Below are 27,411 nucleotides of genomic sequence, written 5' to 3'. Positions count from 1 at the left end.
TATTCATTGCCACCATGCATAATTTCTTCCAATGCTTGAAAAGGATTTAAAGGGAATTCGATTAACAAGAAAAACGTCAGCTCGCTCTTCAGTCGTCACTAAACCATCGACAATTCGCTCCTTGACATGATTGAGTTGCTTACATCAGTTTTCCGTTGTGTTTGTTGCAACCTTGTAGCGTGGCCATTTGTGAAGAGTAACATGTATTTTTTTAGCGTTTTCCGAGATGGATCAAAGGTCCGAATGTACTTCAAAAACTAATAAAAATTTTAATTGGATCTTTTAAAGATGCTGAATGAAAGCTGGAAAAGAATGTAGCTAGCGCCGCTTTTTAATTATTTCACTACGTGTCGACAGGTCAGAGGTCAGCGTGACTTGTGACGAAATCTTCAAACGCGCCATTGGAACTTTTCATACAAGATGTCAAATCAGTCACTTTTAATTACTGAGAACCTTGTGTAAGTTTGTGTCTCACTGTGATTAAAGACATCAATAAGAAAGTAAAACTGAAATGGAAAGTTCAGCACTCAGAGTGAGTATAATGGATCTGGAAAGTATTCATAGCGCTTCACTTTTTCTACATTTTATGTTACAGCTTTATTCCAAAATGGATGAAATTATTTTTTGTTCCTCAAAATTCTACATACAATACTCCATAATGACAATGTGAAAAAAGGTTGTTTTTTTTTTTGCAAATTTATAAAACAAACAAACAAGAAATCACGTACACAAGTATTTACAGTTTTGCCATGAAGCTCAAAATTGAGCTCAGGTGCATCCTGTTTCCACTGAAAAGCACAGTAACATACTATGTCAGTATGCTAACCATACGAAAAATAACTGCATCTTAAGTCTGGACTTAAAAATCTGTACAAAATCTGACTGTTTTATTGATGGAGGGAGATCATTCCACAGAACAGGAGCACAATAAGAGAAAGCTCTGTGACCCACAGACTTCTTATTCAACCTAGGGACACAAAGTAATGCTGCATCCTAAGAACGCAAAGCCCAGGCCGAATAATTTTATAGGTCAGTAACAGAACCTTAAAATCTGATCTCACTGGGACAGGAAGCCAATGCAGAGATGCCAAAATGGGTGTAATGTGGTCAAACTTTCTGCCTCGTGTCCAAAGTCTGGCAGCAGCATTTTGAACCAATTGGAGACCCCTAATGCTGGACTGCGGTAAACCAGAAAATAGAACATTGCAATAGTCCAATCTAGAAGAGATAAATGCATGGATCAGGGTCTCAGCATCAGCCATAGACAGGATGGGACAAATCTTTGCTATATTTCGCAGGTGGAAGAAAGCAGTCCTCATAATATTTCTAATGTGAAGGTCAAAAGACAATGTAGGATCAAAAATTACCCCAAGGTTCCTCACTTTGTCAGTGTGATGTATGACATACAATCCTTGGCTAAGTGTTAGCTGGTCAATTTGATGCCAGTGTCTCACTGGACCAAGAACCATCATTCCAGTCTTGTCAGGGTTTAAAAGTAGGAAGTTACTAGACATCCAGCTATTCACTGATGCAATTCAATCCTCTAAGGATTTTATGTGGATGAGATTACCAGCAGTTATTGGCATGTATAATTGAGTATCATCAGCATAGCAGTGAAAGGTAATCCCAAAATGCCACAATATGTGCCCAAGGGGTGCTGTATAAAGGGAGAAAAGCAAGGGGCCTAACACAGACCCCTGTGGAACCCCACATTTCATATCACTAAGGTTAGAGGTAGTATTATTGTACAAAACACAGTGCAAGGGAGCTCCCAGTAATCCCAAAGTGATTCTCCAGCCTATCAAATAGAATATGATGATCCATGGTATCAAATGCAGCACTGAGATCTAACAGCACCAGAAGCGCAGTGGTGACCGAATCCATTGTAAGCAGAAGATCATTCACCACTTTAGTGAATATCATTCTCTGTGAAATGATATTTTCTTAAAACAGACTGCAGTGGCAAAGATTATTCTCAGTAAGATATTCCACGGGCTGTTGTAAAACCACTTTTTCTAGAATTTTAGAGCAAAATGATAGATTTGATATCGGCCGATAGTTTTTCAATACACTAGGTTCAAAATTAGATTTCTTAAGTAATGGTTTAATCACTGCAGATTTGAAACATTTAGGAACAGATCCAGAAGTTAAAGAAAGATTAATAATTTCCAGCACAGTCGGCCCAAGAGTGGGCCACAGGTCCTTAGTTTTGTTGGTATAGGATCAAATAAACAGGTTGTGCTTACAAGTTTCGTCAGCACGTCTAGTGAGATACTATCAAATTCTTTAAATCTAGTTAGTACCTCAGTAATGGCGCCCACCTCAATAGTAGGGTGTAGTGGCTGGGTTAAGGCATGCTGGGATATGTTTAACCTAATGTCTTCTATTTTCTTCTTGAAATAATCCAAGAAATCTTGTGCTGTAAAAGGAGAGCGAACTACAGGTGGTTGTCCATGAATAAGTGTTGCCGCTGTGTCGAACAGGTACTTTGAGTTATGCTTGTTTTTGTTGATCAAATCAGAGTAATAGGTCCACTTTGTAGCCAGTAGTGCATGCTTATAGTCTAAGATAGCATCACGCCATGCAACTTGGAATACTTCTAATTTTGAACTACACCATTTTCGTTCTAGACCTCTGGCCTTATGCTTGAGGCCACGCAAGTAATCAGGCACGTAATACTTTTTTAAATGTTAGCTTAGCCAAATGTTCAATGTTCACCCCCCCCAAATCTGTATTTATCAAACTCAGCATGCAGTTATTTTGTCTTTTGGGGCCTCAGGGGTTTTGTTGTGGACTTTGTTCAGTTGGAATCCAGCTGTGGTTTTTCGTCTCTCAGCCCCCTGTCGATTTCCAACTCAGCAGGCAAATTAATTGGCAGTAAATAAAAGAATGCGCCACTTACCGCCACAGTTCTGTAATACCTTACTAATCAGCTCTCCTCCACCCACCCGGCCGCAGACATTCACATTCATTTAAAGCACAAACTCCCCCATCTTCCCTTTAACTGTTATCAGTCTTTTGCTCGTTAGCGTTTAATAGACTCACATCTCCTTCCCTTCTTGTTTCCTCGTGCACGGTCACGTGCATGTTTAAAGTCAGACTGAGCAATACAAAGTGAGTCACAAAAAAACAAAAACACAAATGGAATCTGTGATATTTGCAGCGAGGTCAGGTGCCGTCACCAGGAAACACAGAGACCATCTTCATCCTCCTTCCTGCTCTCCACCACATAATGGAATAATTAGATGATTAGACGAGTAATTGGACTGATTCTTTATTTGTCTCTGACATGTGCTCGGCTGCAGAAGTGAGTAAAGTGCACAGCAGAAGGAGGCGTAAACGTGCCTAACTACACCCAGCGACTAACACGGTACTGCCCCAGTGCATTATGGGGGAACAGAAACCAAACTTTTTTCCTGAGCAGGTGGAAATTTAATGACTGATTCTCACCATCATGCATTTTAAAGCTAATGTTTTAATGTCAGTTAACCTGATAAAGGAGTTCATGTTTTCATGCACGACTGTTTATATGTCAAGTCATTCTCAAGTCATCAATCTGCAAGTCGCAAGTCAAGTCTCAAGTCAGCTTGCAAACAATTTGGTGGTCATTATGACTTGAGACTTGACTTGGGACTTGCTGATTCATGACTAGAGAGTGACTTGAAGGTGACTTTGTCCCACCTCTGGTTTATAGTATTTCTGTCGCACTTTTCCATCTGATGCAGACCCTCATGGGACTTTACAGTGAAGCCTCACATTAAACACTTTACACTCCAGTGTCAGCGTGCTGCCATGTGAGGTGCACATTCGAAGCTGGGTTCTAGCTACTCTGTGTCGCAAACCAAACGGTCCGGCTGTAAAAATTGGTCCGCCTTTTGTATCTGTGCATGCGTTATTTCCAGTGTTGCCACAGTTACTTTGAAAAAGTAATCCAATTACTGATTACTGATTACTCCTTGAAAAAGTAACTTAGTTACTTTACTGATTACTCATTTGGAAAAGTAACTAAGTTAGATTACTAGTTACTTTTTTAGTTACTTTTCCCAGCTGCCGACAACAACCCTCTGCCACCTCAACATGACAATGATACCTGTTTTGCCAAAACTCACTTTATAGTCACCCTTTCTTGACTTCAATGAAAAATAAATACTTGTTTTATAAAAGTAAAATAAAGATGTCTTTCTTGACCTCATATTTAACTGTTGACAGCACTGTAACAGTAAAACTTGCCATTTCTAACCTACATTGTTTATAAATGTAACTATTGAATTCTTTCTAACATTTAAATTCTCTCTAAACATTTTACTTGTCCAAATTATTATTATAAGTAGTATTAGTAGTTGTAGTAAACAAAAAAGGCTTCAAAACTGGACATTTAATCTAGGGGTGTTGTGGGGGGGCACATCCCTGCCCCACGCCCCCATTCTATCTGGATTCGCCCCTGCTTTGGCGTCTGAGCACAAAGAATGGATAACATTTATTTATGCAGAAAACGTGACCAGATTTACAGGTAAGAAAGATTTATTGTGTTTTCACATCATGTGGTCCTCAGAAAGAGAGTTTAGGTGCATTTGAGTGGAAAATAGTGTTAGTTGTTGACGCATCGCGGAGGATCAGCTGTTTTTAGCAGCAGATACGGAGCAGCTCCGCTTAGAATTCTAAATAAAGGAGAAAAAAAAGCATAAAAATGTCTTTGTAAATCTCAGTGCAGGTGTGCTGTTATCACTGCGCTTTAAGAGGTGAGGACGAGTCATAGCTGCTGTAGAAAACCGCGGATGAAAAGCTCACAGCTCATTTAAAGTGAGCAGTTCAGTCGAACCCCGACCTCCTGCCCACGGACCAAGTTTAATGCTGCTATCGACCCACAATGCAAAAATAATAGTAACGCACAGTGACTTGGAGAAGTAACTTTAATCTGATTACTCATTTGGAAAGATTAACACGTTAGATTACTCGTTACTAAAAAAAGTGGTCAGATTAGAGTAACGCGTTACTAAGTAACGTGTTACCGGCATCACTGGTTATTTCGGACCACAGCAGCACATCTGAGACAGTCTCTTCACCCAAAGAAATCAAATGGATTAATGGGATTATTAACCATCAGATGATAAAGGTGAAACTTTTTAAGTCATTCTAAAGTCAGTTTTAAGCAGAAACTCAACGAAATTCCGTGATGCTTTGAAATGACCAACGCACAGTGAACAGCTTGTTTAGCCGTGGTGCTCTGATCACTTCCATCGCCTTTTATGTTGAAATAATGCTGAATTTCTGTGAAAATGATTGTTGTACAAAAGCGTCAGATATCTGTCGCTGAGACAGATGATGACTGGAGGCAGTTTGAAGCAGAAACGAGGTGTTAATCTGTGAACCGTGTCATCGGGGGGGGGGGGGGACCGATTTTAGGGGGACTGTTCGGTCAGCGACAATGGTACTATTCCACCCAGCTCTCGGGTTCAAATTGGCTGTAGCATCTAACATGGATTTTCCAAAAAAATGAACTGAAATGTTGCTGAAAACATACCAATTCGATTTCGTAGTTTGCTTTATTTTGCAATTTCAACCAAATAATTACAGAAATAAGAAATATATATCTCATTTTCTTCTTATCAAATCAACAGCAGAGATCAACAGCCAGCTGGGTTCAGCGTTCTGTGATGCCACAGCGCTGAAGGCAGCTCACAGCAGACATGTTTATATATATATATATATATATATATATTTTAAGTAATGCAATCTCACTTAAAAATGTTGAGAAAAAACCCAAAAACAAAACAAAAAACATAACTGTCATGACAGAAAAATTGCCTGCTTCACGAGAAGGTGTCAGTTTTGAAGAAGAGAGCAAATGCTATGCCCATCAAATATTAATGTGTTTTAGCCTTTTAATATTATTTATGACCTTTTCAACATTATTTATTTTATTTTGACAGAAACATTTATTTTGTCTATTATTCTTGCTTTCAATGCATCTAAAACCACTCAAAATGAGTTAAAATAGGGCTTGCCAATAACGTTTTAGGGGTATAAAACCCTATACCTTCAGGGGGCTGCGCCCTCTCCACCCCAGCCGTGACCTGTGATCTCATAAATTACGCAGCACTAAAACAGTCCTGGCTAGAACCCTGATTGAGAGCAATATGGAGATTAAAGACTTTGCTCAAGGGTGCTTTATTAATTTTCTGCTGATTTGGGAACTGAACCTACAAACATTTGATTGTATTCGTGGAAGGTTTCAGCCTAGGCAGGAATAAATGCCATTGCATATGAAGGAGAATATCGATAAAGATGTGGATGTCTGTATTATACAATAAAATTTCAACTTGAAATATAATCTTTAGCTACAAATCATAAAATCTGAAAAATGTTTGCTTTTTCTATTTTTTGTTGTTACTTTTAATAATCTTGGGTTTCACACTGCGTACACTGCAGTAACAGACCTCTGAGTTAAAATTTGCATTTGCAAATGAAGTGTTTTGTCATGTGACGTCTTTTTTTAAATACTTTTTTGAACAACTAATAATATATGAAGTATTTTCAAGTACTAGAGCTACTTCATCCAAACGAATAGACAAAAGAAGAAACATTGACTAATTGCACACATGCACTCATCCTTTGTGCCACTGACTGGCTCATTAACCAATCATAAAGCTCAGCCTCCTTTTCCTCCCTCCCCTCCCTAAGTGATGACGGCGGTAAAAGTGTGACTGGTTCGGCGCTGCAGGAAACGGGAGATGATCCCGTGGTTTGATGTGAGCCACGCTTCTCTGGGCTGATTAGCTTTCTTTAGAGACTCCGCCCCCTTTTGATTGCTGGTGCGCGGTGTTAATCTGTGTGTGTGGGTGTGGCGTGATGGTCACAGAAATAGCTGCCAGCGCTCATCAGCCTCCTTTGAGCTTATCACCGGATACTTCAGAGAGAGTGATGAGATGAGATGAGGGATTTGGCTCACTGAGAAGCCATAAGATTGAAATTGAAATGCAGTATTTAGGCTGTTTAATTTCATCGTTAATGTATGTACACTGTGTTACAGCCTTATTCCAAAATGGATGGACACAATACTCCATAATGACAATGTGAAACATACATATATGTACAAATTTTTAATAAAAAAGACAAACAAACAAAAAACTAAGGTATCACATGTACATAAGTATTCACAGTCTTTGCCATGAAGCTCAAAATTGAGCTCAGGTGCCTCCTGTTTCCACTGATCATCCTTGAGATGTTTCGACTAGGGATGCACCGATACCAGTATCGGGTATCGAGTTTCGGCCCGATCCCGTATTCATTTACTCATACTTGTAATCATAAAACATGTCTGATACTCCATGACCCGATACCGCTTTACAGCAGCGTGATGTCAACCTCTCAATGTGGGGTTTTCACTCACACACTCCGAAATTTCCGGACTAAGTTGAAATATGTCCGTCAGTGCTGGCCATTATTTGGCTGAGAGCCCCGGCCCATCATGTGGAGAAAATTCACACACACAGTAAATAAAAAGTCGTACCTGTTTCTGGAATTGATCATCATACGAGCCTGAAGAAAAAGCCACATAAACCCTCCTGAGTTTGGAAAAGAACATCTGAAAATACTTTCATTCCTCATGTAGCTGGAAAAAAAAAATTCCTCTGTGACTTTGGCACTTTGCACCACAGTTCCTCCTTCTGAACTCAGATCAGGGCTTCAGCATCGGAGGCTGTCCATCAGGTTCAGCCCTTGGTGTAGGTTTTCAGGCGTCTCGGTCCGCTACAGGGGTAATCATTTTGTGGAATCTCTGTGGCGCTGCGTTTGGACCATCCACTCGCTTCCATGAGCTGCACTTTGTGCCAGACGTTGGCTCACTGCGCGTCTCATTCATTAAATGGCTCATTTACCACAACTGTCTTTTCTGTCTGAACCTGAGGAAATTATCATGTCATCGACAAAGGAAAAATAAAATAATGTTAAAATTCCGTTTTGCTTCCTTGTGTCGCGACACCGCACGCGCGTGTGTGTGTGTGCATGATGCAGTGTGTGCGCATGCTGTGCTCCTCCAATATTACATGTTCCACCTTTGGGGGGGAAAAATATTACGGTTTGTATTTGTGTATGTTCGCGGTACGTATTTAATTAAAAGTTAAAAATAGTGTGGAGAGTGAAAAACTGTTAAGCTTAGTGTTGTAGATGAAAACAGAATCAGGCTCACAGCTGATAAAGCAGAGACGCTGCTTTTCATCAAAACAAATCTGCCCTCACATTTTCAAAAAAGGCTTTTCGTGCTGACAGACATAAAGTTATTGGTGTTGTATATTTTGTAGTGCTGAAGTCCAGGTTACAGTTCAGTGAGATGTCTGTCAGTGTCGTGTTTGTTAAGAAACACACAATTAATGTAAAAGGACAATTTGTTGTAGTCAAAAAGTGAAGTTACATGATTTAAGTGAAATGTTTGTAAATAAAAACAAAGCTAATGATATTGGTAGCAATTACAGTCAAAAAGTAAGGAACAAATGATGAATAAAACACCTTTTCAAAGTCATAAAATATCATTAAGTATTCGTATCGGTACTCAGTATTGATACGATACTTATGAATGTAAGTACTTGTGCTTGTACTCAGTCTGGAAAAAAGTGGTATCGGTGCATCCCTAGTTTCCACAGCTTAATTAGAGTCCACCTGGGACAAATTCAGTTGATTGGACTTGATTTGGAAAGACACACACCTGTCTACATATAAGGTCGCACAGTTGACAGTCAGAGCACAAACCAAACATGAAGTCAAAGGAATTGTCTGTAGACCTTAGAGACAGGATTGTGGCCAGGCACAAATCTGGGGAAGGGGACAAAAACATTTCTGCTGCTTTGAAGGTCCCAGTGAGCACAGTGGCCTCCATCATCCAGAAATGGAAGATATTCAGATCCACCAGGACTCTTCCTAGTGCTGACCACCCGTCTAAACTGAGTGATCGGGGGAGAAGGACCTTAGTCAGGGAGGTGACCAAGAACCTGAGGGTCACTCTGTCAGAGCTCCAGCACTGCTGCAGGACAACAATCTCTGCAGCAATCCACCAATCAGGCGCGTGTGGTAGAGTGACCAGACAGAAGGATCCACTGTACTTATGTCATTAAATACTTAGTTTGAGAGGCTGAGTGTCAAAGTGTCTTTGAGCTTTTCACCCATGCAGGGCATTGCTGTTTTTGGCCTCAAACAAAAGTGGAATAAACAAGACAACTAAGATTAACTCCTGTTGTACTTTTGTTCTGTGTTATTTCTGCTGCAGACAAAGTTTATTTTTACTGACTGTTCAGAGTTTGGCGTAATGATACTGAACACTTCTGTTTTTACAAAGACAATGTTTGCACCCTGCAGTGTGTCATTAAATCTGGATCACTGGTCGTGCCTCTTATGTAACCTTGAAATCAGAACTCTCATCTCGGCGGTGGTAACCAGGTCAAACAGTTTCTTGTTTTTCCGCCTGCAGCAGTCAGACATGATCAAGTCTGACTGGACAGATGGTGCTTGGGGCAACTTGTGAGAACGTGGTCAGAAATCGAAGAAAAATCTTCCAGAAACAGTTCTGACAGTATATGTTTGGAAAATAAGTGCCACAGTGTCAGATGTGTTTAGTTGATAAAGCTTTGGCTGATACTGACTGTGTACATTTGTCATCCCCAGAATTTAGTTTGTTTCCACTTGGAGTCTTTGAAAGCTCCCAATTGCAGCTGATGTTTTTCTACTGGATGCCAATAACAATTTATACATACTGTTGTTTCTAATGTATCTAAGGATGCTACTTATGACTTAAAAGATCAGGATAAATCCATGTTTCTAGGATTAAGGTGTAGAGGTGGTAGCGCTGAGATGACACCTGGTTCACTTTGGCCCTGAGTTTTCCTGAGTGGTGAATCTGCTCAGAGGGGCTCTGTGTGCCTCAGGACCTGTTGCAAAAAGGTTGGTTCAACTTGTCCCTGTTTTTAGAGTGTTCAAAATCTTCTGGAGCTCAGCCCGGCTGCCTTGGGTTGGCCTGAGCCCTGGTTGGGTGTCTCAGTGTAGTCTAGGCACAGGTCAGCATGGGAAATGTTAGTCCAAGCTACCACGAGTTGAGTGCCTAGTTTACATTGGAGTTGACCCGGAGTTGCATCTAATTGTGTCTCGAGTTGAGTGTTGGGTTGCAATGAGGATTTGGGGAGACTGTCAAAGTTCCACAAAAAAAAAACCAACTTCTCGACTTTTTCTAAGTGGTGTGCCTGATCTCGAGAAGTCTCTTCCAAACTCCGCCCATTGAGAGCTGTTAGCGGAAATCAGCCGAGGTGTGCTGGGATATACATTGGCCTGTTAGGTTGTGAAACAGTGGGAGTGGCTTAACTGTAGCTCCCTCAAGCAGATGACGGAGGGGGTGTAGCCTTTTTTCTCGTGATGGTCGATTTTGTTGAAATTTGGAATCGGCTGGTTTTGGAGACTTAATGGTGTCTGTCATTTATTGTTGTTGTCAAACCTGCACAGCTTAATCTGAATTCTGGTGTAAAGTTATCCAATATTAAGCCAGTATTGATTTAAAAAGTCACAAATTGTCATATGTGAGAATCAGTATCCACTTAAATCTAGGCATTTTTGCTTTGAATCGACACAATAGTGATCAACAAATTAGGGTTTTCGGCCAATTAATTAAACGACAAGTCATTTAATCTCAGAAAAGAAGTCATATACGGGTCAGTTTATTGTGATTTTAAAAAATGAGAAATACAAAAAGAGAAAGTAAACCAGACCCTTAACTTACTTTGCAAATAAATTTCCACAGTACAAGAGTCTGGTCCACCTCCAGTTTACGGCTGTTTCCTCTCGGCTGAAAACAGGCCAAGTGAATCGCAACCGTTTATCTCACACAGTATACGGTGGGCGTTATGTGGAGCGGCGGAAAGCCACCGTACTGTAACTGAATTTTGCTTTGTTCAGTCATATTTTGTTTTGATGATTAAAGACACTATGGACAGACAACAGTCCTTCAGCAACGTACCGACTCCACTGCACGCCATCTGTGCATGTTTGTTGATAGTAGCGTGGTTGTCGCTCTGCCTGTCACACGCTTCATTGCTCTGACTGGTTGTGCGTTTATCCAGTGGCGTGCAGAGTCGGTTTTGTCTGTGTCTGATGGCACTGCCCAGGTGAATAAAGAGCTACCAGACTAACTGTCCTTTCTTCCACTTTGTCGTGTTTAATTCTCCATTAGATCACTTGAAGGTGACGATCAGCGCTAACTGTAGCTCTGCTTTTCAGGAACAGTTCCAGGTCTCAGGTGTTGAGTTTAATTCTTTTGTTGAGCCTTTCTGTCTGTCCTCCATGATGTCTCACTTTGTCTTCTCTAAAGCTGAGACCTGTTTGTGGTAATTAGCTATTGATTGGATCAGGGCCACGTGAGAGGTCCTGATCTAAGGGTTCTGGTTGTGCTAAATTATTAATGCTCACACAGCACTATATATAGCTCAGGACCGGCAGTCAGAGGAAAGCTAAACATTTATTCCTTTTGCATCACTCTTTTCCTTCTTTTTTCATCCTCACATCAATCGGATGTCTTCCTTCCGTGTTCGGTTTCCATGTATGACGTGTTTCTTCACACACTTCCTCTGCCGGGTCTCGGCGTGTTAACCCCGTCACCTCCAGCATTAGTCCACGGGCCCAGCAGGTTTTTGATGCCATAACACTTACTGTCCACTCAACGTAATGTAGAGTGTCCACTTTAATGAGGACACAGAGGACAAAGTTTAAAAATGTGTTATAAAGCACATTATTTGTCTGATCACAGGGTTTATGAAAAGTTATATTTTGGACTATCTATGACCAACGGTTATGGAGTTATGGGGCAAAAACTGCTAAGAAATAGAGACCAAGCCTGACGTGCATTTGTGCAGGTCTCATGGATTAAAACGCTCCAGTTTTGGAAAACAAAAGATGCAAATTATTGCTAGAATTCATTGATTGATTGTTGTGTTGAACCGTGTCAGTGTGACCGGGTGGCTGTTCACTGGTGTGGGCAGACACTCTGCTGTGTGTCTGCGGTTTCTCTGCACTGTGTCACGTGATCACTTTTGGGAACTCTTGCGTTTTTTAACTGACCTATATTCACTTTTGCCTGCAGCTCTGGGGACTTTGCTGCCTTTACCTCATCCAGCCAATCAAATCCCTAATCTCGTTAACCAAAGAGCCTCCCCACCAATGGCAGCGTGCCCTCTGCTTTTACTGCCTTGTGTCCCCTTTAAGAAAAGAAAATGCCGTCCGTCCTGTGGCCCAAATAGCAAAGGGCCCGTAGACGCTGCAGAGGCGTGTCCATCATTATTTTCTCCTCAGTGTGTGTCTGTGAAATCGGCTGCTGCAGAGGACCGACTACTGAAGACTCCGTGTATGTGTGTGTGTGTTATCAAAGCTGCTTTTATAGGCCATATGGATTTTGCATGTGGGTTTTCTACATTCTGGTGCAGTGATTAAAGAAATGAAGGACATAAAATCAGTTGAAGCTTATTGTGGACAAACTGCAAGGTGACGTTTTTTTAACTTAAAGGTCTAATCTTCTCAAAAACCTGTTTTTTTTTGGTTTCTTTTAATTTCTTTTTGTAAAATTTGACACTCGCAGTAAGATATCTCCCCACAATCTGTCGCTGTTTTACCTTTTTGTTTTTAACGTTCCTCTGCAGGTTTCTTTGACTTGTAGGACGGATGAGCCTGATTTGATACATCAGAAGTCGAGTGCGAGTGTGCAGGGTTCGAGGACAATTTAATTTCTTCCTGTATTTCGTTTTACCTGCATCACTGATGGATGAGCAGGTCTTGAAACTACTTGACTCCATGTGTGCGTCGATTGTGCGACAATTTGTAAACAATATCTTGACAAAGACCTTGTGTATTAAGGTGAACTTTCATACGCAAGGTCACCTCAGTGAGACCTCAGACAGTTTTCTCATTGGACAGGTTTTGATTCTAACTGTGGCCACCAGGGGGCCGAGTCCGACAACCCTTTTGTACATGATATCTTGACAAAGACTTATTGCATTTAGGTGAATGTTGGTACACAAGGTCACCTCTCTAAGACCATCAAGTTTGATGCTGGACATGTTTTAATTCTAATTATGGCCACCAGGGGTCTCAAAAATCTGTGGTGCGTGATATCTTGACAAAGACTTTATATATTAAGGTGAAAATCTACGGTTTCCACCCCTGGGTTTCACTCTGCCATGACCTTCCACCAGGTATCAGCACGCTTCATGATGGGGATGGTGGAATGCTGATTTGTTTTATGGTGGCTGGATGAGCAGATCTGTTACCAGTCCACCCAGCAAGTACTCAGGATGGCAGACCCCCTACAATACTTGATGCAATACACTGAAAAAAGAGAATAGTTGAACCAAATTAAAAACATTACAATTCGTAAAACCGAAGTTGTTTGAGCTTAAGTTTGTAAGTTTGATTCAAACCACTTAATTCTTTCAGGTTTTACCAATTGTAAAGCTTTTTAAGTTGGTTCTTTTTTCAGTGTAATGTGACCCAAGTTTTCACTGTATCAGTACATCTTAGCTGATAACTGTCATTTGTACATAATGAGTAACATATAATTTAGCAGTTACAACAATAGCAATAAGCAGTTGGTTTTTTTCCTGATAATTTTACAGCAACTTATTAATTAAACCTTTTAGTCAGTCGTTACTAATTGGTAATCAAAATAGCCCTTCAAATAAATAAATAAATAATAATAAATAAATAAATAAATAATGTATTACTTTTCCAGACTTTTACAACATTTAAAGCACTGGTATGTGTATTACAGATTGTAGTATTTATAATATTATAAATGTCTGTGAATTGGCACTAATTATGGTGTTTTTCTGGGTAAAAATAGATACTGTATTTTGAAAGTAGACTTTCATTCTAAATATTCTAAATATCTCCCCAGTGGTAATACCTGTAATTATGCCAATTATAAATAAATAAAAATGTGCACATTAATACCACATCTGCTTCTGTTGTTATAATTTATCCAAAATTTATGAGTTTTCAATTAGTTTATGCTGAAATATTTGTGAAATTTTGACAATTAAAATATGTACTTTTCTCCATGGACATAAAGCACATTTTCATGTAATTTTACATGAGACATTAACATTTAGTAATATATTACATAAAACTCCAACCATTTTCCAAACTCCTTCTTATGTTTGGACTGATAAAATGTGTCATGTTGAAAAAATAAACTGTCAAATTGGAGTTTAAGTTTGAGTTGCTTATGTGTGTGTCGCTGATGTTTCAGTTCGCTAACAGACAAAAATTCAAATACACATAAAGCCACATTATAAATGTTACAGCTGAAAATTATCTGTATTTTGTTTGTTTTTATGCTTAACTGGTGTATAATTGACTTTGAAAATGATTAAAACATATACAAAGAAGATTGTTTAAATGTGTCTTAGTATATTTTTAAAGCAAAGACAAACATAATTTGCTTGATTTTTTTTTTCTTTCCCACAGTGAAAAACCGTAAAGATGTTCAGTTTGGCAGAAATTTTCTATATATACATTTTTAATTTGAAACGGTGGAACCAGGTGACATTTGTGGCTTTTTTCTTTATAAATGACTGAAACACTTGATTTTCAGGCAACCAATTAGTCGATTAATTGTATGTGGTCTGCTCTTTGTCTTTGCCTTCTTGCATTTACATTTAGTGGAGGATGTTGGGGGGTGGGGTGGGCGATTCGGGGGGGGGGGTGTTGGGGGGGGAAATGCAATATGTATTTATGTTTCTCTGGATGCGGTTGCCAGGCAACAGAAGAACGAGGGTATATACTGTTAATAAAAAGTGACTGACATTAGCTTGGTGTATTGGAGATAAAGTGCTAATTTGCTCTAAGAGCTCAGAAGAAAGACATGAAGTATATGTCTGTACGTATACAGTACTTTATGTCTTTGTGGGGACAGTTTAGGTTTTATGCTGCTCAAGTGAAGACATTTTGATCTTGTGTTAGTCCTTCAGCGGTCGTTTGATGGTGGTTTGGGGTTTGGAGTCCTCACAAGGACAAATGAAGAAGAACATGTATGTGTTTGTATGCTTGCATGATGGTGTGCTCACATCCTGGTCACTGTACATGCTTCTGGTTATTAAATGCATATTTTAAAGTTATATTTGCATCTTACCGTATATTGTGCAGAGAAAATAAAACTGTGTAAACATTATAAAAGAGTAACAATATGACAGTTTGAGTCGTCCTGACATATGACTCTGTTGCACTGATCACACCGGGCTGGCTGCTTTCAGTACTTGTCTAAGTCTGACCTTCCTACCAGACTGTAAATAGTAAATGAACTGCATTTATATCGCGCTTTTCCATCTGCATCAGACGCTCAAAGCGCTTTACACATCAATGCCTCACATTCACCCTGATGTCAGGCTGCTGCCATGCAAGGTGCCCACTACACACCGGCAGCTACAGGGTTCTCTGGTGGCTGGTCCTGTAGTCACCAAATCTCACTGAGATTGCAAAAGGTGGTGAAACAGCTGAGGGTGCACAAAGCTGCAGGGGTCTGTTTGTATTGTGGATAAACTCTTATCCAGGTGGAGCAAACACTCTTTGCTTCCATCTGGGACACAAGTACAAGGGGTGACTGAGAGGTTTTGAGCCTGACTCAGATAAGGTAGGGTGTGGTTTTCCATCTTATGCATTCTGAGAAACCAACATTTCTCAACATTTCATCCAATGAGTCAAAACTTCACACATTTTCCAGAAATGTTGGTTTCTCAGAATGCAAAAGATAGAGAACCACACCCTACCTTATCTGGGTCAGGCTCAAAACCTCGCAATCACCCCTTGTATCATCTTAACTGACTGAAAGAAAGGATTTGTAGTCAGTGGTGGTCGCCTGGATTGTAACAGCTAATGGGGAATTACACTGCTCTCTCTGCTAGACAGTGAACTTTCAGGGATCATGCTTAACATGAGTCAGTTCCACCTACTTGCCACTGAGTGACCAGAGCAGTCTGGGTTCATGCCCAAGAATTCAACCCTCAGCTGCATCCTAGCTCTGTGATTTGGTTGATTGGGCTACTTTCTGGGACGTGCTGATGATTTGGTGGACATCACAGCCAGCCTATACACAGGTGCCATGAGCGCTCTGCTGTGTAGGTGCTGAGTTGAGTGCTGGTCAGGTACATGGATGTTTTCTGGCTCTTACTTGGTTGAAGTCTGCAAGCAGGGGTGGTGGCCAAGTGGTTAATGCGCTTGGTTTCAGTTCGGAAGGTTCTGGGTTCAAATCCCACCCCTGCCACATTTCTCCATGTAATGTGGAGTTGCGTCAGGAAGGGCATCCGGCGTAAAACCTGTGCCAAATCAACATGCAGATCCACCTTGGATTTGCTGTGGCAACCCCGAGTGCAAACAAGGGAGCAGCCGAAGGGACTTACTTACTTGGTTGAAGTCTGCATGGCCCTAGGATTTGGGTAAGATCATGGAGTCCAGCAATTTGGGTTCCTTGGTCAGTAAGGAAAGGGTCACTGACCTTGACTTGGCAGATAACGCAGTGCTCTTTGTGGAATCAGTGGATATCGTCACGGAACTTGAGTGAGTGTATGTCTGGGTTTGCTGTGGTCCTGGATCAGGACTAGCATCCAGACTTTCAGTGACTTCCTGGACTCAGCCATCAGAAGAGTATCTGTTTGCAAGGAAAGTGTCAAACTTGTTGACAGTTTCACTTAACACAGAAGAGACGATGAAAACTAAGATTGAGAGATACCTGGGAAGAGTTTATGGTGTCACGAGGTCACTGATCAAAGGTGTTTGGGGATTCCGTTATCTTTGCAGGAAAACCAACGTTCAGGTCTTTAGGGTCCTGCTGCTTCCTGTTGTAAATGTCCTATAACCGATTTAGTGCTATCAGATGTTGCAAGAACACGACATTCAAAACCAAAACACCAGCTTCCTTCTGCCACTTAGTTTTGACATAGTTAATAATATCTATGTGAACGGGTTTCCATTAGCATCGTTCCCACTGTGACTAACCATAAAATTCATGATGCACCTTGCAGCTGTATGTTACAGTATTTATGTCAGTGCCGATAATGAAATTGTACTTTTGCCTGTTAGTTTGTTTGTAGAATTACTCAAAAATAATTCATTAATTTGGTTGTAACATCAAAGGAGTAACCTGCTAAGTTTTTATGATTCATGCCGAATGATGGTTTTTCCAACAGTTAATGACGACTGAGAACATTTTTGTAAAATTATAAAACCTTTTGGTGTCTTACAAACTGTTGATAAATGTAACTTGCTCCTGAATTTGGTTTGCAGATCAGATGGTTTAGTATCAAATATGTGTATCTGAGATGTACTTAGGTGGAAACGGCTTTTGATGACCAGCAATAATGAACTTTAATGGGTGCTGCTGTGGTTTTGCCATGTTTATTTGTTGTTATGATGATTAACAGGCCATTAATGTCCTTTTTTCCTCCTCAACAGGCTTTGAAAGCATCTTGGAAGGCTTGTTTGGGCCGGGTGTAATCAAGGATATTACTCTTTTCCAAGGTAAAATAAATACGAACCTTACATTTAAAATAACAAACATACACGACTTCAGTCCAAATACGAGCACAAAGAGCTTCTTTTTTTCCTCTGTTTGCTTTTCTGTTCATTTGAAAGCAAAATTATAAAGTGACCTACTGGGAATTAAATAGTGTTAAGTAAAAGCTGTGAGGATTAATTAGAAAAAAATGACAGTAATAAATTAGATACATAAACAAACAACCCAGAAAAAAAGCAAATATCTATCTTCAGTCATGTTTCTTTTACAAGGATTCAGACCTTCTTTGGCCATTTCCCTTTGTACCATACACTCGACTCATAATACGGTTAAATACAGTATTTATGATGCAGGTCTTTCAGACTCCGTGGTAACGGGTCACACAGCTTCTCGCAGGTGGAGAGTCCAGTTTAAGGTCTTTGGTGCGGAATGACAACATATATTACATTATTGACTTGTTTCCTGTTTGTGAGAAGGTTGACTTTAACACGGGAGAGAAAAGTTCAAATTTTTGACCAAATCAATAACAGATGATAAAACTGAGAAATCTGTTTTTTTTTTTTGTTTTGTTTTTTTGTGAAACTTGACAAAAATGTTGGACTGATGGTAGATTGTTAAATTTTTTGGTCAGTTATGAAATTGTCTTAACATTACAAGACAGGGCAGTTTAATTTAACAAATTAATACAGCAGCGACTACATTTTTAAAAAAATATTTTGTTGTATATTTTTTGTTTTATATATATACGAGGTCTGTTAGAAAAGTATCCGACCTTTTTATTTTTGTCAAAAACCTGATGGATTTGAATCACGTGTGCTTGCATGAGCAAACCTTGAACCTTCGTGCGCATGCGTGATTTCTTTCACGCCTGTCGATTGCGTCATTTGCTTGTAAGCAGCCTTTGTGTGAGGATGGGTGGAGTCTCTCGTCATTTTTTCTTTGCAAGGAAATGGCGGAACGACTGGAGCAGCGCGACTGCATCAAATTTTGCCACAGCGACAGCCAGGTGGAAACAATTGAAGATCCTATGGGCATCACACAGATTAAGGAGCGGTACAGCCGGTTTAAAGACGTCCGCACAACGGTGGAGGGCACGCCAAATAATGAAGGATGAATAATGAGCCACATAGCATGAAAATTCAGTAAGGTATATCTTATATATTATATTCCAGTTCTAAGGTGGACCTATGCCAGTATACAAAGGTATATGTAAATATCTAAAAAGGAAGAGTAAAATAGGAGAGTAGAAAAGAGTAGAGTTGAGCCACTTAGGTGCCTGGTCTTGAGAACCAGGGATGGTTGGTTAAAAAGCTTTTTTATCCCATGGGAACTCTCCCTACCCACCCAAGCAGCTCAAGAAAAAGGTATATATAATATAATAAATAATAAGACATAAGAAGGATAAGACATCACAGGAGAAGATTGTAGTATAGGTAATTAGCATGTAGACTAGTAGTAAAATCAAATATAGTTAGTAGGCTAAGCTGTAGAAGCAGAAGCTGTGAGTGTGTGAATGTACTGGTATCTATCTACGAGGTCTGTTAGAAAAGTAACAGACCTTTTTATTTTTTGCAATAACCTTATGGATTTGAATCACGTGCGCTTGCATCAGCCAAGCTTGAACCTTCGTGCGCATGTGTGAGTTTTTTCACGCCTGTCGATAGCGTCATTCGCCTGTGAGCACGCCTTGTGGGAGGAGTGGTCCAGGCCCCTCGGCGGATTTTCATTGTCAGGAAAATGGCGGAGCGACTGCCGCTTTGCTAAATCAAAATTTTTTCAGAAAGTGTGAGAGACATCCAGGCAGGTGGAAACCATTCGGAAAATTCAGATGGCTTTCGGTTAAGATCTTATGGGGATCACACAGATTAAGGAGCATTACAACTGGATTAAAGACAGCGCACAATGGCGGATGGCGCGCTGCGCTTCGAGCGGCGATCGACAGGCTGAAACAACCAGAACATTTCCAAAGTGAAGGCTGTGCTGATCCAGGACGTCGTCTGACTAGCAGAGAAATGGCAAGAGAGGTGGACATAGCACTTTTCCTGCACATTCCACTGTTAAAGGAGATTTTGTAATGAAAGACGTGCGGCGGAATTTGTGCGTCAGGACGGAGCCGCTCATGGCGCGGAACAAAAAACACCTCCATGTTGGAAGTCTCACGGGACATGCCCAGCTCTTCCACCATTCGGAAGATTCAGACGGCTTTGGGTGGCTTTTCAGTTGAGTGAGTATCCGAGAAATTGTCGAAGAGCTGAGCGTGTCACAACATGTCCTGTGAGACCAACACGGAGGTGCTTTCGTTCCACGCCATTAGCGGCTCCGTGGCAAATTCCTCCGCTCCTGTTTTCATGACAAAATCTCCTTTAACAGTGGAATGTGCAGGAAAAGTGCTATGCGCACCTCTCTTGCCATTTCTCTGCTAGTCAGACGACGTCCCGGATCAACACAGCATTCAGTATGGAAATTATCTGGTCGTTTCAGCCTGTCGATCGCCGCTTGGAGCGCGGCGCGTCATCCGCCATTGTGCGCTGTCTTTAATCCGGTTGTAATGCTCCTTAATCTGTGTGATCCCCATAAGATCTTCACCGAAAGCCATCTGAATTTTCTGAATGGTGTCCACCTGGCTGTCTCTCACAGTTTCTGGAAACATTTGATGCACCGCTGCTCCAGCCGCTCAGACATTTCCCTCACAATGAAAATCCGACAAGGGGGGAGGACCAGTGCTCACTCAAAGCCTGCTCACAGGCGAATGACGCAACCGACAGGCGTGAAAAAATAGGCGTAAAATAGAATTGTAAATGGTAAAAATAAGATAGTTATGGTAGAAGCGCTAAATTAGCTGTGAATGAGCCAACCGTACCCAGCAAAAAGCTCATTATCTGAGCACCTGGTGGGTACAGGGAGAGGACAGGCTATTTTGGCTCAGTCCTCTTGCACACTACAATCCCACCTTATTTGTGCACCAGATGCTGTAAATAAAATTATTATTTTGTAGTGGATTAATCATTTTCTCTCAGAGCTTGGATGTTGAAAACACCTCTGATTGCTTCTGGAATCAGAGAGGACGTTTCATTTGGAGGTTTTTTTTCCTCTCTCTGTCTCGTGCGCTGAGGTGGAGAACATATTTTGAACAGCCTAAAGGCTATTCCAAATATGTAATGTTTATGTTGTAATAGCTTGGTAAAACAGTTGCATGTTCATTCCTTCTTTATAAGCAGCTGTAAAAGTATGTTTATGATAGATTTAACATCTTGTTATAATGGATCAGATGGATAATAACGGATATAATGGATCTTTGAGCACACTGACACAATGACTCATGCTTAAGTTGAGCATTAACGCAGAATGCGAGCTCGCAAAAGAGCGATTTTGCAGACAATAACAGACAAACACAAAGTTAAAAGTTGGATCAAGGTGTCAAAATGACTGTAAAGCCACGGAAGAAATAAAGTCAGCGAGAAGAAGCGCAGGGACGACTGTCCAGGAACCCGTGGTTCGGTTCTAGCTGTTCTGGTGCATTTAATGGCTCTGGAGCACAGGTGAACAGCAGCCTGGCGCACACCGGCCGGACTGTGTGACAACCTCTTGAATGGATGCTGTGAATTGAAAACTCACACTTTAAAAGGACCAAGGGAGGGAGGGCTGGAGGTTTGGACCAAACCCATGCCTAAACGTGCACCAACGTTGTGTTACATGGCGCTACATGGATCATATGTGGCTTGACGTGGATCATATGTGCCAACACGAGCCACTCGAGACTGGATGGGGCTCAAATGATAGGTCAGTCGTGGCTCATTAGAGGCTGATACCTGGCACATGTGAGGTACAGAGAGGCACATACATAGAGGCGACTTAGTAGCGGATACATGATACCTTAAAACATGGATCATTCTTCCAATAATCGCTAACACACCCATGCGTGGCTCATTATTCATGGCTTATTATTCAGTGAGGCCGAGGCTTAAGAGTGGACGTTAGCTAACGTCCACTAACTCAAAGCTAACTTCCTATGGAGTTAAATTTGTCTCATTAATACTTGCAAATGCACAGAGGGTGATCTACAAATATTCCTTGATTTGCACAACTTCTACTCTTGTCAAAAGCTCATGTAAACACACCCGCAAAGCCTCCTGCAGATGCTGTTAAAATATAAATATTGTTTTTGATTGACTGATAGATGGGGCTTTATTGAACATGTACAAATTGTACGTAAGACAATAGGATCTTAATAATTAATTTAAAAACTGCAAATCATAAAGAACATAATGCTCATATGGCCGAGGGTATTTTAGCATTGCGTTATATTTTAATTTAATGTTATTTATTTATTTATTTGATGAGTTTGTATTGACAGAATTGTGCTTCATAACACAATCAGCTAATGTTAGCTACAGCTAATGCTTGTATCCATTGTCCTAAAAGCCAGCAGCATAAAAACGGGGTGTGATTGTGCATAAATGTGAATTCTCATGTAGTTTATCAAAGCTGAAATTAATATGAAATACTGGATTGAAGTACTGGAGATATCCCATGAAAATTCAGATTCATTCTGGATTTTCACAGCTATAAATGCTAGCATAAATGCTTTGAAAAAGCAGATAGCAGGTCGTTTGACTGTCACACATTAAAGAGGCTGAGACAGATGGTTGGGTGCAGAAAGCGTGCCGCGCTCTCGCTGAACACGACTGTTCACGTGCCGTGTCCCGCCAACACGCGACCTTGGTTGTTTTAGCCATAAAGATGGTCTTTGTCTAACCTGATGGAAGCGGAACAGGTGTAGAATGGTGGCTGTTCATAAAACACACGTGTACATCAGTCAGTGACAAAGTCGTTTTTCTGCTCAGACTCGTTCAAACGTACGGACACTGTGAAGCTAATGGAGCTGAGTCCTTCCTAAACACTCAGATCCGTCTCCATCTCTCCTCCTGTTACACAGAAATAAGGTCAACATGGCGTCCTTGAATCATGTGACCCCTCCCCCACCAACTTAAGGCATTTTTAGAATATTTCTAGCTGGTGGACACACACGAGCACAGCTGCACACAGTGAACCCTGTTTTAAGTCAGACATGCAAAAAAGAACATTTTTGTTGTTTGTTTTTTACATCTTTCTAAAAATTGAACTTCTCTTAAATAAATTTAAAAAAGCATTCCTCTCCCAAATCAGAATCAAAATATTTGTTCAAGAACAGGATTCAAAAATATAGAACAAATGTCTTATGTCTTTTTCTTCAGTCTCAAGAACAAAACTTATGACATCACAAAACTTTGCATGTACAAAATTATGACATCCTGCCTTATGATGTCACAGAGACACGCAGAACCAAGATTAAAACTAGTCTTCTCATGATGGTGGTAATATTTATTTATACAGGGATGAGAATGAGGCATCCTGAACATTCTTGAAAGTCAATCGGGGGTTCGAGGCCTGCTGTAGGAGCTCCTGGGTTTTAGGCAAAATTAGACCTATTTTAAGCCTAATTTTGGCAGCCAAGCAGATTCTAGTAAGGAATACTTTGTCTAGATCTTCCTAAAAAAAATCCAAAATTCAGGAAAAATCCTGAAAATTCTCATGTGTGATTTATATTATATTTAAATTGAGTTTTTGCCCGTCACAAAAATGAACATAATTAATTCTAATACATCAAATCTGATTTGACTCAATATGAAATAATTTATTATAAAATATACTATTGAAGAGGATGTGAGGTGCTCGTTATTGAACAGGAAGACACGTGTAGATGACTTCTGTAAACGGCAACAGCATCTTCACACCGCGCACACACAGGAAGGTGGGGGGGGGGGGGTAGCAGTGGGATCGGAGCTAATTGGCATCTTCTGAAGAATACTGTAAGCGGCACAACTGCAGGGTTCAAGCACCGCTCACCTTTGACCTTTACATTACAGACAGAGCCTGTAATGGGCTCTTCACTTATTTGCCGTACGCCTCGCGGGATTCTTAAAGGAGGCCGGAATCACTGATGTCATCTTTTGTGAAAATACAAACCACAGCTTGTCTGTGTTTTGGCTCCGGTCATCGTCTGCGTGCAGTCCGACGCAGTTCAGGACGGAACGATGATTCAATACCATTCACGAGTCAGAGGTCACGATGCAATTTTATCACTGGTTTTGTTTGTTTTTTTAGGAGAATGAGGTGCAGACAATTTATGACTGAAAAATATTCCCTAAACTGTGCAACAACGTGCCCTCTTCTTAAACATGCAACTGAAATTACATTTTATCTTCAGTAACAAAAATGAAAATGGGATTTTCAAAACAAATCCCACGGCAAAATAATCAAATAAAAAAGTGCAGACACACAACTGACTTTAGAGATCAAACAAATCTACTGTCCATCCATCACAGTTACTTCATTTTTAAATTTCTGATGGTTCAAACGGCATTACTTTGTGCTTAAACATTACAAATAGTAAGTCAAAGACTCACATTATGCTTTGAAATCTTTTAAACATAGCGGTGACTCAATTATTTCTATCAAAACATATAATGTTTTATCTTATAAATGATAATGATGATGATTTTTATTTTTCTTGTTGCCCATTGGTTCAAGAGTGTCATGTGATAAAAAGGTGCACTCTGATTGGCTGCCAGCTCAGCTCAGCTCTGGTCAGGAGAAAATGTTTATCGCTTTAAAGGCTTCAATTACACTTGTGAATTTACAAGAAGTGATTGAGAAGTTTTGAGCCTGACCCAGAAAAAGCAGGTTTTGGTTTTCCATCTATTGCATTTTGAAAAAAACCAACATTTCTCAAGAATGAGTGAAGTATTGACTCACTGAACCGAGCTGTACTTTTCTGGGTCAGGCTCAAAACCTCTCAATCGGCCCTCGTAACATCAGTAACAGTAAATGAACTGCATTTATATAGTGCTTTACCATCTTAAGTAATTCATTTCTGCTGCCCAGGGACCTCTAATAACACTGTAGTAACACTAATACCTATGGAATAGTTAATAGTCATAATATCATTATTTCAAATTACACAAACACAGAACTTTAGAATTTTGTATTATTATCTCTAGTGAATTTTCTAAATGTATTACAGTTACTTTGCGTGTCCAGTGATGCTCAGCAACAGCTCTGCTCTGCAAATACAACTTGAATAATGCTACTTTTTACAGGGTTATAATCCTCATTAGCTTAATTTGTAATCACCAGCAGGGGCACCAAAAAGGGGAGACTAAAGAGAACGATACTAGGACCCCATGATTGACATGGGCCCAGAGAGGCCCCTAATACAATTATAATACTGACCAAATAATACGGGGGTGGCATTGGGGTCCAAAATCCGTGGTGGCGCCCCCAGTCACCAACAATCAGTTTGATTAAATAACTTAAGTATGTCAAATGTTGATAACAGCTGGTCAGGTCTGATCAGTGCATCACTGCATCCACCGCCTTAGAAACTGGATGGCATCTACCCAGGCAGACAGCTGGACCATCCTCACTACGCAAAAACTAGTTATCCTTTTCTTGCAGCCAAGTGATGTGTGGGTGCTGGACCAGGCACAGAGAAATAAGCCAGATGGCCAAAATGTCGTAGGTGACACCAACCTCACATTGTAAGTGATACACTTCATTGTAGTCTCCATAACTGACCATAAAATCAGTTCAACATTACCCAAGGATCATCTGAAGAGACAGAGGACCAAAGATATGAAGAGTTCAGATGCAAAACGCAGTAAGTCCTTTTTTTTTCAAATGGAGAAAAATGCAGTTGAAAATGGAGATTTAAAGGAAACCCTATGCAGAAATGCACAGGCTTTCATCAATAACATGAAAACAGTTTGTTCAAATTCTTTCATATTTTGCACACTGATGGTCCCCTTGACAGCCAAGTACATGTTGGTGTCAACTAAAAATTTATGGTTTTGGAGATACTGGGTTTTGCATCTGAACTCTTCATTTCCAGTTGGTATTTTAGATCAGTGGTTAGCATCCAAGTTCCACAACAGTACAGGAAAACAAGAACTTTCCAGTTCAGCTGAATGGTAGAGTTTGGCCAAACCTTTGACTGGTAGTGTAGGTATCAGCTGACCTCATGACTCCATAAGCTCTTCTCAGGCATCTCTTACCTCAAACGCCAAGGACCAAGAGACATGAATGTCACTGCAAATTAAGTAAATGTCTCCACAACTTTAACACTTAACCACACACTGATACCCTTCTGATGGCAGAATCTGGGAAGCCATTGAAAACATGGATCCTAGTCTTAATCCAGGACCGTAGCAATCCCAAACAATTGGATTCCTGAGTTCTCAAATGGTGCAATCAAGGAACCCAATGATCCCAGGCTTGCTCACAAACTCACTGTCCCTAAATCGTTCCTTACTAACAAAAGCACCAAAACCACTGGTTTCTACTATCCTACCCATTGAACAGGGTAGGAGATTGAACAAATCCCCGAATAATGCCAGTATCTAATGAGAAAAATGAAAGATTCTTCCCCAACTCTGCCCAGCACCCACAGTACCTTTGTATAGGCTGCCTATGATGTTGGACTACTCGTTGGAGAATACTTTAATTCTCAGGAGGCTGCAGAGAGTAACCTGGTTGACCTAATCAGTCACCTTCTAAAAGTCAACATAGGCTGCGAAAATGCGAAAAATATTCACAAATATTTAGTTAGAAACAGACAACCACATTAATTTGTACAGCGTTCACCTGCAACTCTAAAGTCGACACTCATATTCAGTCTTTGCGACTCCAGTGTGTTGTGGAAAAAACTTATTAATGACAGTGTCCAAATATTTATAGACTCGGGTGTAAATGACAATAATTTAGATGTGACACGTTCAAATGTGGCGCAACACTTTGACAAAAAAGCAATATAGCACAGTTTGTATGCATTTAATTTCAGGAGCTTGTGTCTCCTCCGGGTTTCCAGATTTCCAGGTTTTAATGTCACATAAATCATTCTGCCGTCCTTGGAGCGGAAAAAGCTTTTTAAACCTGATAAATGGAGCTGCTTTTTTTAGCTCACGGAAAAGTGACATTTTGGAAATGCACAGTCGTGAGCTCACATATATGTATCGTGTATTCTGACCGTATTGATTTTGTTCTTGTGTTTCTGTGTTTTTCTCTTTGTGGAGCTGACTCTGCCTTCTCTCTCTCTCTCTCCTTCTCTCTCTCTCTCGCTCATGTGTTTCATACTGAAGTAATGCTTCTTTAAAGGAAGTGTAGTGCCATGGCAACGGCTCAGTTGTAACCAAGTCGACTGTAGTCTCCACTCTCAGTTCAAAAGGTGCCACATATTAGTGAAATGTAATTACATTTTGCAAGATGAAAAGGATACCTGCACATACAACCCCAAATCAGAAAAAGTTGGGATGGAAAATGCAAACAATAATAAAAAAAAAAAAAAAAACAGTGATTCTTACATTTAGTTGGACTTCATTTTCATTGCAGACAGTGGGAACCCAAGATATTTGTTCTTTCATTTTGTTAATATACAGCCATTCCTGCATTTCAGGCAAAAATGTTGAGACGATGGTAATTCACGGTTAGTTAGGTAAATTTAAATAAAGAAAATACCTTATGATATTATTTAAAAGGTGATCATAATCACAATTTTAGTACAGATGCAGTGTCCACGAAGGCTTTGAGGAGCAAAGATGGGCAGAAGATTTCCAGTTTACCAGCAAGTTCATGACAAAATGATTCAAATGTTTAAAAACAATGTTGCTCAAAGAAATTTCCCCCCTCAACAGTACAATATATGATTTAACAATTAAACTGGAATGATTTCAGTGCATAAAAGGCAAAGGCGCAAACCTTAGATCATCCCTGATCCATCAGATGGCACTGCATCAAGAACTGCTCATCATTCATCAATACCTGATATAGCCACATGGGCAAGAGAT

The 27,411-nt window shown here is 40.3% G+C and overlaps 1 protein-coding gene across 1 annotated transcript in view; it reads left to right on the top strand.

Moving 5' to 3' along the window:
* The window catches only part of lcor (ligand dependent nuclear receptor corepressor), a 141,336-nt gene that overhangs the window by 63,677 nt on the left and 50,248 nt on the right, over positions 1–27,411 (top strand). The window contains exon 2 of the mRNA XM_034187638.1: positions 17,470–17,535. Coding sequence (XP_034043529.1) covers positions 17,470–17,535 — 66 coding nt within the window. The remainder of the gene's footprint in view (positions 1–17,469; positions 17,536–27,411) is intronic.

Source organism: Thalassophryne amazonica, chromosome 15 (genome assembly GCF_902500255.1).
Source record: "Thalassophryne amazonica chromosome 15, fThaAma1.1, whole genome shotgun sequence".
NCBI lineage: Eukaryota > Metazoa > Chordata > Actinopteri > Batrachoidiformes > Batrachoididae > Thalassophryne > Thalassophryne amazonica.
Note: the sequence above shows the minus strand (reverse complement) of the source record. Positions and strands in the feature narration are given on the sequence as shown.